Source organism: Hypanus sabinus, chromosome 22, assembly GCF_030144855.1.
Source record: "Hypanus sabinus isolate sHypSab1 chromosome 22, sHypSab1.hap1, whole genome shotgun sequence".
NCBI lineage: Eukaryota > Metazoa > Chordata > Chondrichthyes > Myliobatiformes > Dasyatidae > Hypanus > Hypanus sabinus.
This window is the reverse complement of record NC_082727.1, coordinates 60,338,410-60,357,043: the sequence shown is the minus strand read 5'-3', so window position 1 is coordinate 60,357,043 and position 18,634 is coordinate 60,338,410. Positions and strand designations below refer to the sequence as shown.

At 39.5% G+C, this 18,634-nt stretch overlaps 1 protein-coding gene across 5 annotated transcripts in view; it reads left to right on the top strand.

The window, feature by feature from the left end:
* The window catches only part of ccdc186 (coiled-coil domain-containing protein 186), a 118,681-nt gene that overhangs the window by 25,806 nt on the left and 74,241 nt on the right, over positions 1 to 18,634 (top strand). For all 5 annotated transcript variants that reach the window (XM_059947899.1, XM_059947902.1, XM_059947898.1 and 2 more), the window contains exons 3-4: positions 5,583 to 5,709; positions 12,709 to 12,837. In XM_059947899.1, coding sequence (XP_059803882.1) covers positions 5,583 to 5,709; positions 12,709 to 12,837 — 256 coding nt within the window. The remainder of the gene's footprint in view (positions 1 to 5,582; positions 5,710 to 12,708; positions 12,838 to 18,634) is intronic.

Here is an 18,634-nt window from a genome sequence, read left to right as displayed (position 1 = left end):
TTCTTCCAAATAGATATTGGATTTTCATCATAATAATTCAAAATATTGCTGCCCCTATGGAAGAAAATTGTTGCAGCATTACAGGTAGACAAGGTGGTGTAAAAGACATTTGGCATACTGGCTTTCAGAATTCAAGACACTGAGTATAGGAGTGGGGATGTTATGCTGCAGTTATATAAGTTGTTGATGATGCTACAGTTGGAGTACTCTATACAGGCAGATGTATAACTCGTTGGTGATGCTACAGTTGGAGTGCTGTATACTCTGCTATTTAAGAAGAGTGAGAGGCAGCAAAAAGGAAACCTGTTAGCCTGACATCAGTGGTTGGGAAGTTGTTGGAGTCAATTGTTAGTGATGAGGTTATGGACTACCTGGAGACACATGACAAGATCGGCCAAAGCCAGCATAGTTTCCTGAAAGGGAAATCCTAGCTGACTACCCTACAGTAGTTTTTTGAGGAAATTACAAGCAGGGTAGACAAAGGAGATGCACTAGATGTGGTGTACTTGGATTTTCAGAAGGCCTTTGACAAGGTGCTGCATATGAGGCTCTTAGCAAGATAAGATCCCATGGAATTACAGGAGAGTTACTAGCATGGGTGGAGCATTGGCTAGTGAACAGAAAACAGAGTGGAAATAAAGGGATCCTATTCTGGCCTACTGCCGGTTACCAGTGGAGTTCCACAGGAGTCGGTGTTGGGAACACTGCTTTTTACGATATATGTCAATGATTTGGATGATGGGATTAATGGATTTGTGGCTAAATTTGCTGACGTTACAAAGCTAGGTGGAGGAGTGGGTAGTGTTGAGGAAACGAGCCCAGAGAGACTTGGATAGTTTAGGGCAATGGGCAAAGAAGTGACAAATGAAATACAATGTTGGAAAGTGTATGGTCGTGCATTTTGCTGGAAGAAATAAACGGGCAGACTATTATTTAGATGGGGAGAGAATTTAAAATGCAGAGATGCAAAGGGACTTGGGAGTCCTTGTGCAAGATATCCTAAGGGTTAACCTCCAAGTTGAGTCGGTGGTGAAGAAGGCAAATGCAATGTTGCCATTCATTTCTAGGGGTATAGAATGTAAGAGCAGGGATGTGATGTTGAGGCTCTATAAGGTACTCGTGAGACCACATTTAGAGTATTTTTTGCAGTTTTGGACTTATTTTAGAAAGGATATACTGACATTGCAGAGGGTTCCGAGAAGATTCACGAGAATGATTCCAGAAGTGAAAAGGTTACTGTATCAGGAATGTCTGGCAGCTCTTGGGCTGTATTCCTTGGATTTGAGGAGAATGAGGGGGGATCTTATAGAAACATTCCGAATGTTAAAAGGCCTGAACAGATTAGATATGGCAAAGTTATTTCCCATGTTAGGGACAACAGGACAAGAGGGCACGACTTCAGGATTGAAGGACGTCTATTTAGAATGGAGATGCGGAGTAATTACTTTAGTCAGAGGGTGGTAAATCTGTTGGAGTTTGTTGCCACGAGTGTCTGTGGAGGCCAAGTCATTGGGTGCACTTAAGGCAGAGATAGATGTGTTCTTGATTAGCCAGGGCATCAAAGGGTATGGGGAGAAGGCAGGAGAGTGGGGATGACTGGAAAAATTGGATCAACCCTGATTGAATGGTGGAGCAAACTTGATGGGTCAAATGGCCCATTTCTGCTCCTATATCTTATGGTCTATACAGGCAGATGTATAAGTCGTTGGTGATGCTACATTTGGAGAACTGTATACAGGCAGATGTATAAGTCGTTGGTGATGCTACATTTGGAGAACTGTATACAGGCAGATGTATAAGTTGGGGATGCCACAGTTGGAGTACTCTATACAGACATGTATAGAGTACTCCAACTGTGATGCTGGTGATGCTGCATTTGGAGTATACTGTTCTGGTCATCCTGGTATAGAAAAGGCATTAAACAGAGAGAGCATAGAAACGATTGACAAGAATGTTGCCAGGGCTAGAAGGCCTGAGTTATCGGGAGAGGTTGGCCAGGCCAGATCTTTATCCTTTAAAATGTAGGAGAATGAAAGACAACTTTCTAGAAATGCTTAAATTGTGAGAGACAATGATAAGGTAGATGGTAACAGTTCTTTTTCCCCTGGATAGGGGTGTCATAAATTAGAGTACATGGGTTAGGGTAAGAGAAGAAAGATTTAGAAGGGACCTGAGTGGTAATTATTTCATGCAGAGTGGTGATTATATAGAATGAACTCCAGAGAAAGTGGTTGAGTTAGGTATAATAGTATGATTTGAGAAGCATTTGGATAGGTACATAGAGGAGAATGTCTTGGAGGGTATGGGCCAAATGCAGGAAATTGAGAGTAGCATGTGTTCAGCATTGCCAGCATGGACATGTTGGGCTATAGTCTTGTATCCATGCTGTATTACTGTATGAGTTCATGACTCTAAATTTGTTATCTGCTGAATGTATATGATTCCGTAGACTTCAGCAAAAGACTGTGGGAATTGTTTGTTTATGTGTATTTAGAAAAGGGAAACTGAGAAGGCTTTCTGTAATATACAGGGCATAGGGCTGTGCCCAAATGTTGGAAGCTCTTCTCTGTCCTGGTCACCAGGAAATGGAATTGGCTGAAAGAAAAAGGGAGCAGATAATTCTGAAGAAAATAGTTGAGTGGAGTGCCCAGGGCTGATGTTGAAACTATGTTTCTAATTTACAAAAAATAAATTAAAAAAAAAAAGATTTTGACATTATTACCAGAAGGACTAGTTGGAAGTGTATTTGGGAAAGGCAGCAAGAATTAAAGATGTTTTACGGTAATATTTTCAACTCACAAAGAAAAGATTAAAAGGTTGGCAATGTATCACTTCATCAAATTATCAGGAGAATAGGAAACAGAAGCCATGTTGTTAAATATTTTAAAATTTAATAAACTTCTTGTATGACACCAGAACCATATAACCATATTACAATTACAGCACGAAAACAGGCCATCTTGGCCCTTCTAGTCCACGCCGAATGCTTACTCTCACCTAGTCCCATCTACCTGCACTCAGCCTATAATCCTCCATTCCTTTCCTGTACACATACCTATCCAATTTTTTTTTGTGACAAAATCGAACCTGTCTCTACCACTTCTATTGGAAACTTGTTCCACACAGCTACCACTCCCTGAGTAAAGAAGTTCCCCCTCGTGTTACCCCTAAACTTTTGCCCCTTAACTCTCAACTCAACTCTCAACAGAAAGGATGCATTATATCATCGTAACAAATTCAAAACCATTACTTCAGAATCAGGTGTACTCGGAAGTGTATGCACCACAAGATTTCTCAAACCCAAACTGTGTAACCATATAATTTGTTTTTGGCTTTGTTTTGAAAGAGTAATACCAACCAATATGTTGCGCAAATTTGTGCTGCTTCGTGGAATGACACTCTTTCATCATCTCCAAAATTTAAGCTGGAAGATGCTGGTTTAACACTTAATTCAAGTGATGTAACACAGTATTCACTGAGTACCGCACAAGAATTTATGTCATAAAGTTGATCATGTAACATGACTGGAACAATTCAGCAAAGTTGGAATGTTACTCTTAGACAAAATTTGGTTCACAGCAATCATTAAAATTGGACAAAAAATGATGGTTTGAATGCATCCTCTCTGCTGCAGCACTTCCTTTAGATCTCCACAATGCCTTCACTCTAATGGTAAGACTCTTGGCAATGTGCAGGATCAGTGACATCTTGGGGTTCATATCCATAGGACACTCAAAGTTGCTGCGCAGATTGACGGTATTATTAAGAAGGCTTACTGTGTTTTGTTCTTCATCAACTGTGGGATTGAGTTGAAGAGCCGTGAAGTAATGTTACAGCTGTATAAGACCTTAGTTAGACTGCACTTGGAGTACTTTGTTCAGTTGTAGTCACCTTACTACAAGAAAAATGTGGTTAATATATAGAGGGTGCAGAACAGATTTACAAAGATGTTGCCTGGATTGGCAGAGCATGCCTTATGAGAATAGGTTGAGTGAACTTGGCCTTTTCTTCTTGGAGCAATGGAGAATGAGAGGTGACCTGATAAAGCTGTATAAGATGATGACAGGCATTCATCATGTGGATAGCCCAGAGGCTGAAATGGCTAACACAAGGGATCATATTTTTAAGGTGCTTGGAAGTAGTTACAAGGGGGATGCCAGAGGTAAGTTTTTCACACAGAGAGTGGTGTATGCGTGGAATGCACTGCCAGTGAAGGTGGTAGAGGTGGATACAATAGGGTCTTTTAAGAGACTCTTAGATAGGTACATGGAGCTTGGAAAAATAGAGGGCTCTGTGCTAGGGAAATTCTAGGCAGTTTCTAGAGTAGGTTACATGGTCGGCGTAACATGTGGCCGAAGGGCCTGTAATGTGCTGTAGATTTCTATGTTTCTAAACAGGCTGTGTATTCACTATTAGGTTTCTTAATTCTATGTACAGTAGTTAGCTATAGTTTCTGTTAGCGAGGCAAGCTATTTCTCATATAGCTATTAATTTTGTGATTGGAGACAAAGTACTTTTGTTACAGCGGTGGATTAATATTTTGCGGCTTCCTGATGCATTTATGGCTCAAATTTAGTTACTTGGTCAGTTACATATATTAAAGTGAGCATCTTAATGGATACTGCAGAAAATAAAGAGAAATAAATATTAATCTTGTTTACCATCATCTCTAAACGGAGGCTTTACTCAACATGACTACACAATGTTTATTGAGTAATTCCACTGATAGTCACGAACATTACTTCATTGGAATTTGAATTTTATCTTGCAAGAGCCACTGCAAAGCTTATCATTACTGGCTCTTGTCTTAATTTAGCAATGAAGAGACTGTAAGTGGAAACATGGGCAGAGGCTCAAACTAGAAAGACTGATAATTTTTAAATCTTACACATAATATTTGGGATATTCATTTTCACTCATTCTGATAGAAATCTGATGTTTCTTTTTCATCACCACTCCTCCTTGTAGTGCATAACATTTTTATTATTTTTCTATCTCCATGTGTACTTTGACAATATGTCCTAAGTATATACAAATATGTTCTAATGGTGCTGTGTTTTATCTCTCTGCTTCCCATCGCATGATGTTTCTGCTTGTTTACGTAGTACTTGAGGAAAAGAATCCGTGACTTACTTTTGACCTTGGAAATCTATTCTCTGTCAATCCCTCCTTGTCACAGCAAATGTCCCATGAAACAGTGCTTTGTGAAGACTGTCAGACTGCCTGATGAATTAGTTAGGTCGAGATTGATAGGCTCGTTTTGGTTAAAACTCTTAGTTCTATTTGCCTTTATTTACTTCCACCTATCAGTCATAGTTGGACTTAAGATGAAGAGCATTTTTATGTTAATTGGGCATAATAATGGGTAAAGCAGGTGATTAGCTTATTGCTATAAAGCTGCAAAAATAATAGTGTATTGTAACAATCTTTATCAAAAGTTTAAATTTGCAAGGTTGTCACCAGTTCCCCAGTTACAAACAACTGGCCAAATTTTCACTGTTTAAAAATGGAATAGTGTTACACTGAATTCTGTTTTGCTTTTACTAAATGTTTGTTATGCTTTTGTTTTTATTCATCTGTAGATTAACAGAAGAAAACAGAAAACATCAGGAAATGATTGTGGAGATATGTGCAGAAAAAGACAACTTGAAGGATGAACTGAAAAAGCGTTCGGTAACAGAAAAGCAACATATCAACACAATAAAACTAGTAAGGCACTTACAGAACTATGAATGCAAATTTATTATAACAGAACTAATTTTGAATTATTGGTATGGTACAGATTACTGTAAAGATTAGGCACATTTTGAAATTAGTTTATAAAAACTCTGATAATCCAGCACAACTGGTGCTGCAGTGGTACCAGATAATCAATTTTGTTTTGGGTATTTGGAAGTCACTCCTTTAAATCTCCAACACACTATCATTTCACTTGAGCTTAACGTGTTACACAATTGTGTAATAAACTTTTCAGAAAGCCCAGTTAGCTTAAATGGAGAGGAAAACCGAACCCATGTTGAATTCAAAGAAAGCAGAAAATAAACCTTGTTCAATAATTCCTTCTTCAATTCCCCACTGTGGCCTCTTACCTGCCTATCACCTTCCCCTGGTGCCCCTCCTTCTTCTCATTTTCAATGGGCCATTATATTCCTTCTCCAGCCTTTTGCCTTTTCCACTCATCACCTTGCAGCTTCTTACTTCATTCCCTCTCACCACCTTCTTATTCTGGCTTCCTTTCCAGTCCTGAACAAGGGTCATGGCCTGAAATGTCAGCAGTTTATTTCTATAGATGCTGCCTGGCCTGCTGAGTTCCTTCAGCATTTTGTGTGTGTTTTCCTGGCCATATGCCCAGTTTGAAGCCCTATCCCCAATTCTGGAACAGCAAGTGAGCCAGATGCCTAAACATTGATTTTCAATCAGATATTGGATTTTTTGGAGTTTGCTGTATCAACATTGAAGTATAAGAGATGGTGATTGGGCTTTTGTGATTATAACGATGATAAAATTTTCTGTTTTTGCTATTGTTGCTTGTAAAGCATTATCACTAGCATATATGAAGTTAAAACAGAGCAATACACACAAAATACTGGAGAAACTCAGCAGATCAGGCAGTTTCTACCCACCTACCTTCCTCATCACAGTTTCACCTCTCACCTGCCAGATTGTACTTCTTGCTCTCCCCACCTTCTTATTCTTGCTTCTGTCTCTTCCTTCCCAGTCCTGATGAAGGGGCTCAGTCCCAAACGTCAACTGATTATTCTTTTCTATAGATGCTGCTCGACCTGTTGACTTCCTCCAGCATTTTGTGTGTGCTGCTCTAAATTTCCAATTTTTTCAGACACTCTTGTGCTTTAACGAAGTTATAGTACTGGGAACCTGATTTGAGCTGATTACTTCATCTCCACAGGATGGAACTGCAGCTGTGATAAACACAATATCCATGGTTTAATGTTAAATGTCATGAATGAGCTTTAATGATATGCTAAATCATAACTGCTGTTACATAACCTCTCTTGCTCTGGAAACCTTATTTCATAACTCTAGGATGTTATTCTTTGCATTTAATATATTTTTTAAAAAATCTATGGGTTTATGGTACTTAAATTTCTAATTTCAATCTTATTTGTATGAACCTAGTTTTTAATTATGCTTTCAATAAAATTGTTAATTTATTATTAAAATTCTACAAATGTTTCTTTCTATTTCCTTTCCTGTTAGGAATCTTTATTTTTGTTCTTTTGAGGCTGCTTGATGACATCATAATTTTTGATTGCCACAGATATTCTATAAATGGTGCCAGAGCAGAAATCATTGGGGAAAGAAAAAATATATGCCTACTAAATTTTAATGGCATTTTTATTTCAGATGTTCTCATTATGCATTGACTCCAGAATATGGTCTTATCAGTTGATTTCTTGCAAATAACTTGTAAGGATTTAAAATTAACCTCAGAATTCATTTTAATCCCTCTACACTTTTCTCTGCCCTAGTGAAAAGAATAGATTTTACATTTCTCTAATGATCTAAATAAGCAATTCTTGTTCTTTATGAGCCGAGAGGATGAATGTGATGATGCAGACAGCCAAATGTTAATGAGTTTTCATATGAGAGCCATTAATGAGTTATCAAATGTTTTATGGATAGTTTGCAAACTTGGACTGTGAGGATTTCAAACTTAAGCCAAGCTAAATGTGGCAGAGAAATATCTTTGTACCTCATCTGACTAACTGAGTTTTACAAAATCTAGAATTAGCCGTTCAACTGTTTTTGCAGTTACCATCAAGTCCTTTTCCATGATCTTAGAATTTTTCCACAGATTTCAACCACAGATTTCTTCTTTCCTTTAATCATATATTGGACTCTGCCCCAACTCCGTAAGAAATCTCTCAGTTGCATATACAAAGAGTTGACCATAGAAGTAGGAAATGCAAAAATGCAGATGTATTCTGAGGAAAAAAAACAAGAGTATTCTACGTGAGTAAACAGTTGACGTCTTAGCCTGAAGTTTATTCTTTTCCATAGATACTGCCTGACCTGCTGGGTTCCTCCAGCATTTTGTGTGTGTTGCTTTGGATTTAGTGTTCTGCAGGTTTTTTCCCGATTCTACTTACAGTGAATATTTAAAATGCAGATAAATATTTTAGTTAATACTGTTTTACAAGGTGATCTTGGACAGATAAATCATGAAAGTAACTAAATTGAAAAAGCTTTACCTTTCAAGCTGAGAACCTTACGGAATACTTTAGGAAGTTGGCATTTAGAGCCTATGAATTCAGGTTGAGTATTAAGCATTTAAACTTGAGTGATCATTTATTGTTTCCTAATCTGCCTGCACTCTTTTCATGCTTTGTCTCACACTTACATTGAGAAATTGAATCCATTGTGTTTTGCTTTATAATACACGCACAGAGGCCAGCTATAGCTGTCTTCTCTAGGCATGACAAACCCCACTCACTGGAGCAAAGCACATTTAAATCTCCTGTTTTCACATGAGATTCTAGGGTGACTTATACAAACTATTACAATAAAAATATCTAGAGCAATTTCACGAGGAAAGAGGATGTATAATTATTGTGTTTTCTGTCTGATGATTACTCAGATTTCTGAAGAACCACGATGATATTAACATGTGTGGAATGTGCCATTTTGGATTGGTAATTTAACAGGCCTGTGTTACGAATGTGCCGTAACTCTGAGTGGCCGAAGGGTACAAAGTCGCCCCCTCCTTTTTGAGAATCACAAGGTCGCTATTAATTCGGGTCTGGGACCCAGGAAGTGAGAGAGAGACATGCAGAATCCACAAGGTTTGGAATGCGTCCTGGCCTCAGCGAAACAAAACCATTGATAACGGCTATTGTCTCTTGGAGACGGAATTGTGTATTGGGTACTGTACTATTCATTGAAACCCCTCAGGGGACAACCAGAGTGGGCTGGTTGAGGGATTGCATCATCCCAATCTGACTGACATCTGAGACCCTGTGAGTAAGGATAAAAGAGGGTCTGGGGAACAACCCCTTTAGATGCACCAGGAGAAACGCTAGAAATCCCGTGACAGCGTTTAATAGCGACAGCCGGTGGGGGCTCGTGTGCGTCCTTCCCTTGCCTGGGATTGGCGGGTTCACCACAGAAGAACGCCTTAGCTAAAGAAGCGGCCACAAGTGAATGGCCACACGAACGAGACTCCGATGGATTGAAATCATAAAAGGAAAGCCGGCAAGTTTTTCTCCCAAAACTCACTCTCTCTCCAACCATTGCGAACCCAGCTGTCCCCAAAGGCTGCCGCCTGCATGAACTGAGTGAACTTTATTATTTCCATCGGACAATACATAATCCTCTAGACAACGATAGAGCTATTTCTTATTGATTATTATTATACCCGCACTTTTAGATTTAGTATTGACGATGTATATTATCTGTATATTTGCATTGATATTATTTTTGTGTATTTTTACTAATAAATACTGTTAAAAATAGTACCATCAGACTTCAACAGACCTCTCCATTTTTGCTGGTAAGTGACCCAGTTACGGGGTTCGTAACACCTGTAAAAAGCAATAACTCCAAAAGGTGGCACTCATCATTAAGGACCCCCATCACCTCAAGACATGTCCTCTTCTCATTGCTACCATCAAGTAGGAGGTACAGGAGCCTGAAGACACACACTCAATGTTTCAGGAAAAGCTTCTTCCCCTCTGCCATCAGATTTCTGAATGGACATTGAATCCATGAATAATACCTCCATTCTTTTTTTTCTACAGTCAGTGGTTTTCCCATGCTTCTGCAGTCCTTCTCTACTTGGTCGTGGAAGAAATCCCTATGGCACATGGCTCTGTGGGCCCTTGATGTGCACTTCAGGGCAGTCAACAGTTACCAGCATTTGTATAATGCCAACATTGCTGGCAAGTGCTGGTATATGATGTGTTACTGATATCTAAGTATGTGAATGTGAATAATGTGGTGCCTCTGGTGAGCAGTGATCTGTGAAATATTGCAGAGATCTGTTGTAGCCACTTGAAAGGTTTCTGTGCATGGAAGATTAGAGTCAATGTGATCTCCAGGGGAAAGATGTCCAGGCACATGGCTGAAGGTCTTCCTGCAGCATACCCCATTGCTCTGTGATGTAAGCCCTAGAAAGCCCGAGTCTGTGAATATAATCCTTATCATAGCATGTGCTGTCTCTGTTTGTCTCTTCTGTTGTCATATTGCCTGGGCTTCATATTTGGAGCAAAATCCTCTTGCAATAAAGGCCATCAAAGCATTTGCCTGCCGAGTTACCTGCTTATTAACTTTTAGTAATTTGTGTACAAGGATGCATGTGTGCCTCTCAATCAACTACTCAGTATCTCTTAAGTATCAGTGCTCAGTATATCTTTAATAAAATATTCTGCTTTTTAGGATTCTTTTTCTACAAAGTGGATTCCTTCACATTTCCACATTACTGTATATTTGAAGTACCTTGTCTTGGTACAGCCTGTCTATATTTCCTGAAGCCCCTCTGTGTTTTCCGCATATTATTACCTATAGTCTATATTATTACCTCAGTGTATATTATGGACAAATATGGTTATGTAAGCTGGATTCCCTCATCCAAATCAAGATTGTGAAGAGCAGTAATACCACAGTAGTCCCAACCTCTGAATGTGAGAATGGCTCTTTTATTCTAGCAGATTCCTGCCTCGATTCAAATATCAGTCCACAGCCCCAATACCATGTGCTGTAACTTTGTTTTGGAATATCTTGTATCAAAGATTACTGAAGGCTTTCTGAATGCTCAGTCATATACAACTGCTATTTCTCCTTTCAGTTCTACTGTGTACAACGTTAAAAAGTAGCAGATTTGTCAAATGTGATTTTTTTCTTGCATAAATCAATTTTGATTTTGCCGAGTCATATTCTAAGTGCAAGGTTGTCACTTTCTTAGTAATAGATTGTATGTCTTTATTATTGATGTCAGGCTATTCAGTCTGCAATTTCAGATTTCAATCCTTTTCTGATTAATCGTGTTATACTGTATTCACTACCTTCTAGCCTGTGATTTGTTCAAGATTCTGTGGAAATACAGACGATGACAACTAGTGAATCCACGTTTTTTCTGACACCTTGTGATGCAGGTTATTAGCTCAGGAAGCTTTTTGATTTTCAGTTCTATTAATATTACAAATAATATTTTTTCACAGATTTCTTTAACTTTATCATTCACTCCTAGAACTATTCTCCATAAGTTTCCGGGAAATCTCTTGTGTCTTCTGTGAAGATAGACACAAAGCATGTCATTAATTTCTTGATCATTTTCCTATTCTCTCAATATAACTTGGAAACCTACATTAATTTTTGCTAGTCCATCGCAACTTTTTTTTGTTTTTTGCCAATTCTGCTTTGCTTTCCTTGTTATTTTATGGGGGCTCTTACTGAATTGGTGGCTATAAGAAGGACATGATTCAGGCCCAAAAGAGTGCAGTAAAAATTCACAAGGATGTTACCTGAACTGGAAGGCTTGAGACACGAAGAGAGATTGGAATATTTCTGAAGAGTGAAAAAAGCTGAGCAGTAACCTTTTAGAAGTTTATAATATTATGACAGGTAGATGGTCACTGTCTTAGCATTTTCTTAGCAAGGGGAGTCTAAAATTAGAGGGCATGTTTCTTAATCTGAGAGGGAAAAGATTACAGAAGGTGGTGGGTGTTTTGAGCAAGCTACTAGACTTATAGAGAAAAGTACTAGTATAATGTTTGAGGAGCATTTGGCCGTGTACATGGATAGGACAAGTCTAGAGGAAGATGGATCAAACACAGACAAAGGGATTGGTTTGGTAGGTATCTTGGTTGGCATGCACAAGTTCGGTGGAAGCATTTGTTTCCTTGCTATATAACTATGAATTTATCTATGAATAAATCCTGAATTTTTCTTAACCTTCAAACTTTTCTTTTGGAGACATTTGATGTAATAATAAAAATAATAGTTACAACTATTATTAGACCAAATGGTACCAAAAGAAAAGACCAAGGATTAAGAACATTTCAGAATTTATTCATAGATATATCTCTCATGTGAACTGTCACTAGACCAATTTTTCTGTTTTTTGTTAATCTTCGAAGAATATATATTAGTTATGAACTATTTATTATTTTAAAACAAGCCATTTATATAATTTTTCAAATTCTACATGGCCAGCTCAAGCCTTATCCCTTCGTAGTTTGCTTAGATTTAACACTTAATTTGAGATTTATCCAAATTCTTCTGATATTTATTTTGGAAAATCTATCATATTATGATAACTTCATCAGAAAATTCCAAACCTATAGATTATTAATGACACACACAAAATGCTAGAGGAAATCTGCAGGCCAGGCAGCTTCTATGGAAAATAAAATACGGTCGATGTTTTGGGCCAAGACCCTTGGGTTGACTGTACTTTTTCCCATAGATGCTGCCTGGCCTGCTGAGTTCCTCCAGCATTTTTGCTTGGATTTCCAGCAACTGCAGATTTTCTCTTGTTTGTGATTTGATGGCTAATGAACTCTATTTTTTCATCAAGTACATGAGAAGTACTTAAAGTTACACAGGCTGCAAGGGAATTAACTCTGTAATACAGTCATGCAGACGTATTATTTAATCCCCATTAACTTGTGGTTAACAGTTTTCAATTAGCTTACAAAGATATAAAATACAGAATTGGCAACTCAACATGGATTCACTTATTTCTTGTAGATGGAAGCCAAAGTTGAAAGCCTAATGGAGGAAATAAAAACGGCGAAGGAAAGGCTGATTTCTCAGGATGCTGCGGCCAAAAACGCCATTCAACAATTGCAAAGAAATCTGACTTTTCAGATAGAGCAAGTAAGAATGTTTTCAATATAAGATGTATTTTTAAGTTGTAGATTTTAGTTCAAAAATAATTATTTTGATTTATTATCTTATGAAAATTTATCCATCTTGCCACACAGTTTTGATATCCCCCAGCTTCTCTTGCCTTATTTCTGAATATTGTCTGCACATGGGTCCAATTGGGTACACGGTATTTTGTAAAATATCCTGCTCTCTGGGTTGCTCTGTTATTTTTATAAGAATATCAGGTGGCAGGGTGGAAAAGCGTCTCTACCAAAGGAGGTGTAAGTCGCTCCTTCCCTCTGTTAGCCTATAAGACATCCTTGGGCAAAATGTTGCACCTGCTTAGCCCTTACCTCCACCTCCTCCCACCCCCCCCCGACCCCCCCCCCCCCCGATCAGGGTCACGTGAAGCCATGGGACAAGTGGTGGATGGTCATATGAGCAACTGATGCATATCACAAGTCCTGGTTATGCGATCACAAACATTAGGCAGACAATCTCTGAAGACTTGATAATGGCTGGGGTCACCCATCTTGCCCAGAAAAAGGCGATAGCAAAGTGCTTCTGTGGGAAAATTTGCCAAGACTAATCACAGTAATGGAAAGACCAAGATCGCCCACGTCAGATGACATGGCACATAACAAATAAATGAATAATAATGTATTTCTATTCTTTAAATAATTTTAGTTTGACTGTGGTTAAGTTTCTTGGTTTGCCTTTGTTTGATATTCATGTTTATATCCATGGAGTTGGCAAATTCATCATCCAGTTTCTGCTATCATTTTAAGTCTGGAAGTGATTTGCACATTAAAGAAAAATGTGCTCTCTTACAAATCATATTTGATAAATGCTTGAAATTTAACAGGTGTTGAAGCATCTATTAGCAATATGTAATTCCTTTGTTTAATGAGGGACTTTGGTGTATTAAGGAGGCTGGTTTTAACTGCTGCATTCCACATGTTTGAAAAGTAGGTAAGCTAGTATCATTAACAGCGTACACTAAAGTTACTAGTTCACTTTCCCATGGCACAATTTAATCAAGTTACTTTGGTTAGTTTGGTAGGTGGATTATTAACTAGTTACAAAGGAGAAGGATAGATATTATGTTTGTTGAGCAGTGTATTTTCTAAAAATAATGATTGCACAATCATTCCTTATGTAAATTTTGAACTATTTAAGAATAAAGTTGAGGTGATTTTAGTTTTGTTAATACTAAGCCGCCGATTACCTCCAGTGCAATAAGCATTGATGCAAACATGGACCTGAATTCCAGGGGTGAGGTCAGCGTGATAGCAAGGCTACTTTTGATATAAATGAATTCTCATTTAGTTAATATGTATGTATGGCATATAGTTAAATGACAACAAATGACTTAATTATGAGTTATCAGGGCTTCTAGAAAACTGGGGTCAAAAAGGAAACCTTCCATTGTTTGCTGCTATAATTTGGACAAAACCAGGTGATTGGGAGTGTTGAAGATCAGTTATCCCATTCCTGAATAGAAAAGCAGTAATTTCTTAGGGTAGTGTCATAGGCCTGGCCATTTTCAGCTGCTTCATCAATATCCTTCGTTCCATCATAAATTCGAAGGTGGGGATGCTTGCTTATGGTTTCACAGACAATCACCATCTCAGCAAAGAAGAATCTGTACATCCACTCTTGATGTTCAGTAACATGACATTGTCTGAGGGTGGGAGGGGTTGTCACCCTCGACCAGAAACTTAATCGGACCATTAATATAAACAGCTAACAGAACAGGTTAGAACTTCCTAGTGGCTAAATGTTTCAATTCCGATTCCCATTCTCATTCCAACATATCGATCCTTGGCTTCCTCTTGGGCCAAGATTGAGGAAACCCTTAGGGTGGAGGAGCAATATCTTATATTCCAACTAGGTTGTCTCCAACTTGACGGCATGAATATCAACTTCCCTCTTCCCCTTCCTCTGTTCCCCACTATGACCTTTTACCTCTTCTCACCTGCCTATCACTTCTCTCTGGGTCCTCTCTTCCCTTTCTCCTATGGTCCACTCTTCTCTTTTATCAGATTACTTCCTCTCCAGCCCTTGACCTTTCCTACCCACCTGGCTTCACCTATCACCTTCCAGCTAGCCTCTTTCTCCTCTCCTCACCTTTTTATTTGCCATCTTTTCCCCTTTCCAGTCCTGAAGAAGGGTCTCAGCCCAAAATGTCGACTGTTTATTCATTTCCACGGATGTTGCCTGACTTGCTGAGTTCTTCCAGCACTTTGTGTGTGTGTGTGTGTGTGTTGTCTTGGGTTGCTTTTATAAGCACCTATCAAAGGTTGGGTATACTCATCTCCTGATTGTTCTGACACTCAAATCACCACCATCAACAAATCTGATGTTTGATTATGGTCTTTCCATTTGACTGAATGAGCAGAGCTTGATGTCACCAGGATAAAGCAACCTGTGAGAATGACACCATTTATAAGCATAGTTTTCTTCTGCAATCAATAAACCCACATTAGTGCTCCTAAATCTTTGAAAGTATATATCAATATGGAAGTGTATTATGACAAGTTAAACCAAAAATCATTCAGCATCAACAGGGGTCTATTCCAAATTTCCTAATGACATAGAGGAAGATCATTTGACCCATCAAGTCTCTGCCGGCTCTTGGTAGTATCTCATTTCTTCCATCTATTCCTTCCTGCATGCCAATCAATTCCAATCTGATTCTCCTGTTGGCTACCTATACTAGGCGGCTGTGAGGTAACAGAGGTACCTGCTGCACCATTACTGCCCAGGGTAAGAGAGACTATGTGGTACTTTGAAGAAAAGTAAGGAATTCTCCCAATGTGCAAAATTTGTCTCTGAACAATTGATATTACAAAAAATATTTGCTAGCTATTAATTTCCACTGCTGATATAGCTATTTTGTTATCTTAATTGTTTTTGAAGATTACATCAAAGGTTAAGCTTGATTGTGTATTATTGATTCAATCATTATTGAGGTGAACAGAGACTTTGAACTGAGAAATAAATGATGATTTGCTGAGCAATACTCTGGAGAGTGCATTAGGACTAGTTAAAATTTTAATTATAAATTTGTCTTGGTACATTTTGCTTGTTTCATTTTCTAAATATTTTGAAAAACAAATTGTGAATATATACAGTAGTGTGCAAAAATCTTAGAGACACACACACATGACAGTGGGGTGACCCGTTGGGGCACCCCTTGAGAGAAGGGTAGTGCAGTCTGATGTGACCAGAATGAACATTAAATTTTCCTGAATGCTATTGGTATCGCTTTGCTTTGGAGATTGAAGAAGAAAACCTCAGTTTATTGAAAAAGAACGACATGTAGCAAGGCAAATATAGCTCCTCCTCGTTTAACGCAGGACACTTTTGATGGCATCGTTTCTGGTTGATCTGCCACCCTTGTGCCTCTCATTGTCATTCTGGAGACGTGCAGTCCTTTCATCCGCCGTCTCTGCATCTCTTCTGCTGTTTGTTGTTTGTCTCTGATCCTAGAGACATGCATTTCTCAGCTCCTTTGTCTCATCCTCTTTCGTCCTTCAGTGCCAGTTGTTGTCATTTTGGAGATGTGCATCCTGGAGTCGTGCGGCCCTGGCCTCATCCAATTCTTGTTCACTCCCTCTCCTTGCCGCTTCCCGACGGCATGTGGCGTCATCTCTTGACCATAATGTCCCCCTTCTCTTTCCACACGGATAATTAGGCTGACCATTTTTTTTTACCCTAATGCTGGATAGAAGATACGAAGCAGGAACGCCAAAGCCCCCAGGATGCTAATTGTTCTTGATCGTGTGGTTGGCGCTCTGCTAAATGGAGGTGATATAGTCACCGCTGTCCTGTGACTGCAGCAAAGGGTTTGATGGGTGTCTCGAAGTACGTCATTACGATAAGATTTAATTATCTCTTATTGATGGGTGGCAGTTAGATCTGTCCCAATCCTGCACTTGCTGATGGTGATCAGCAGTATGTGAGTGCTGGAAATAGAGCAGCCCTGCCCTTTTGCTCCGTCTGGTTGGTGTCGCTGCTGAGGCTGGCCATGTGCATGCGTTGTGGTGTCACATTGCGGTTTCCATCATGGCTGACATCAGCTCTCGGGTGAAAGCGGCGCTGTTGATTTTGGCAAGTGAGCAATTTTATACCAATATATAATCCTGAACTTTGCCTGCATTCTGTAAGATAGCGCATTTAGAGTCGACTTAGCCAAAAATAGTGCTGCTGTAGTGCACCGTTTGTGCTAATTGGAGGTCACAAACAGGCAAACAGAGCATGAGAGTTTTAGTATATATAGTATATGTGTGTGTGTGTGTGTGTGTGTATATGTGTGTATGTAATATATATGTACAGAGAGAGATAGCCAGGGAGCCCAAGACCTTTGTGAATTGTAGTGATTTTATGTATTTCACTGTATTGCTGACGCAGAAAAAAATGACATATGTAAGTGATGATAAACCTGATTCTGATATGGGTCTCTATTAGGAACTGGGAGTGGAAAGGGGGCAGAGGGAGGGGAATCGTGATGGGGAAGGGAGAATGGAGGGAGTGGGAAGCACCAGAGAGACATTCTGTAATGATCCATAAGTAAATTGTTTGGAATCAAATGACCTTGCCTAGTGTCTCAGGGCTGAGTGTGTCTCCATTCATGCCCCCCACCCCACACCCTTTCCATGTCGCTGCACCTTCGCCATTCCCAACATGCTTTACTCCATGGATTTACAAATTCACTTTCTGGTCCACATTGACAAATAGAGTGCTGTGCAAGTGCTAAGCCACCCTGGCTGGACCTCTACTTTCTGTGATTTTTATTAACGACGTGGATGTGGGGGTAGAAGGGTGGGATGGCAAGTTTGCAGACGACACAAAGGTTGGTGGTGTTGTAGATAGTGAAGAGGATTGTCGAAGATTGCAGAGAGACATTGATAGGATGCAGAAGTGGGCTGAGTAGTGGTAGATGGAGTGCAACCCGGAGAAGTGTGAGGTGGTACACTTTGGAAGGACAAACTCTGAGGCAGAGTACAAAGTAAATGGCAGGATACTTGGTAGTGTGGAAGAGCAGAGGGATCTGGGGGTACATGTCCACAGATCCCTGAAAGTTGCCTCACAGGTAGTTAAGAAAGCTTATAGACAATAGGTGCAGAAGTAGACCATTCGGCCCTTTGCGCCTACACCGCCATTTTGAGATCATGGCTGATCATCTACTATCAATACCTGGTTCCTGCCTTGTCCCCATATCCCTTGATTCCCCTATCCATAAGATACCTATCTAGCTCCTTCTTGAAAGCATCCAGAGAATTGGCCTCCACTACCTTCCGAGGCAATGCATTCCAGACCCCCCACAACTCTCTGGGAGAAGAAGTTTTTCCTTAACTCTGTCCTAAATGACCTACCCCTTATTCTCAAACCATGCCCTCTGGTACTGGACTCTCCCAGCATCTGGAACATATTTCCTGCCTCTATCTTGTCCAATCCCTTAATAATCTTATATGTTTCAATCAGATCCCCTCTCAATCTCCTTAATTCCAGTGTGTACAAGCCCAGTCTCTCTAACCTCTCTGCGTAAGACAGTCTAGACATCCCAGGAATTAACCTCGTGAATCTACTCTGCACTTCCTCTACAGCCAGGATGTCCTTCCTTAACCCTGGAGGCCAAAACTGTACACAATACTCCAGATGTGGTCTCACCAGGGCTCTGTACAAATGCAAGAGGATTTCCTTTGCTCTTGTACTCAATTCCCTTTATAATAAAGGTCAACATTCCGTTAGCCTTCTTCACTGCCTGCTGCACTTGCTCATTCACCTTCAGTGACTGATG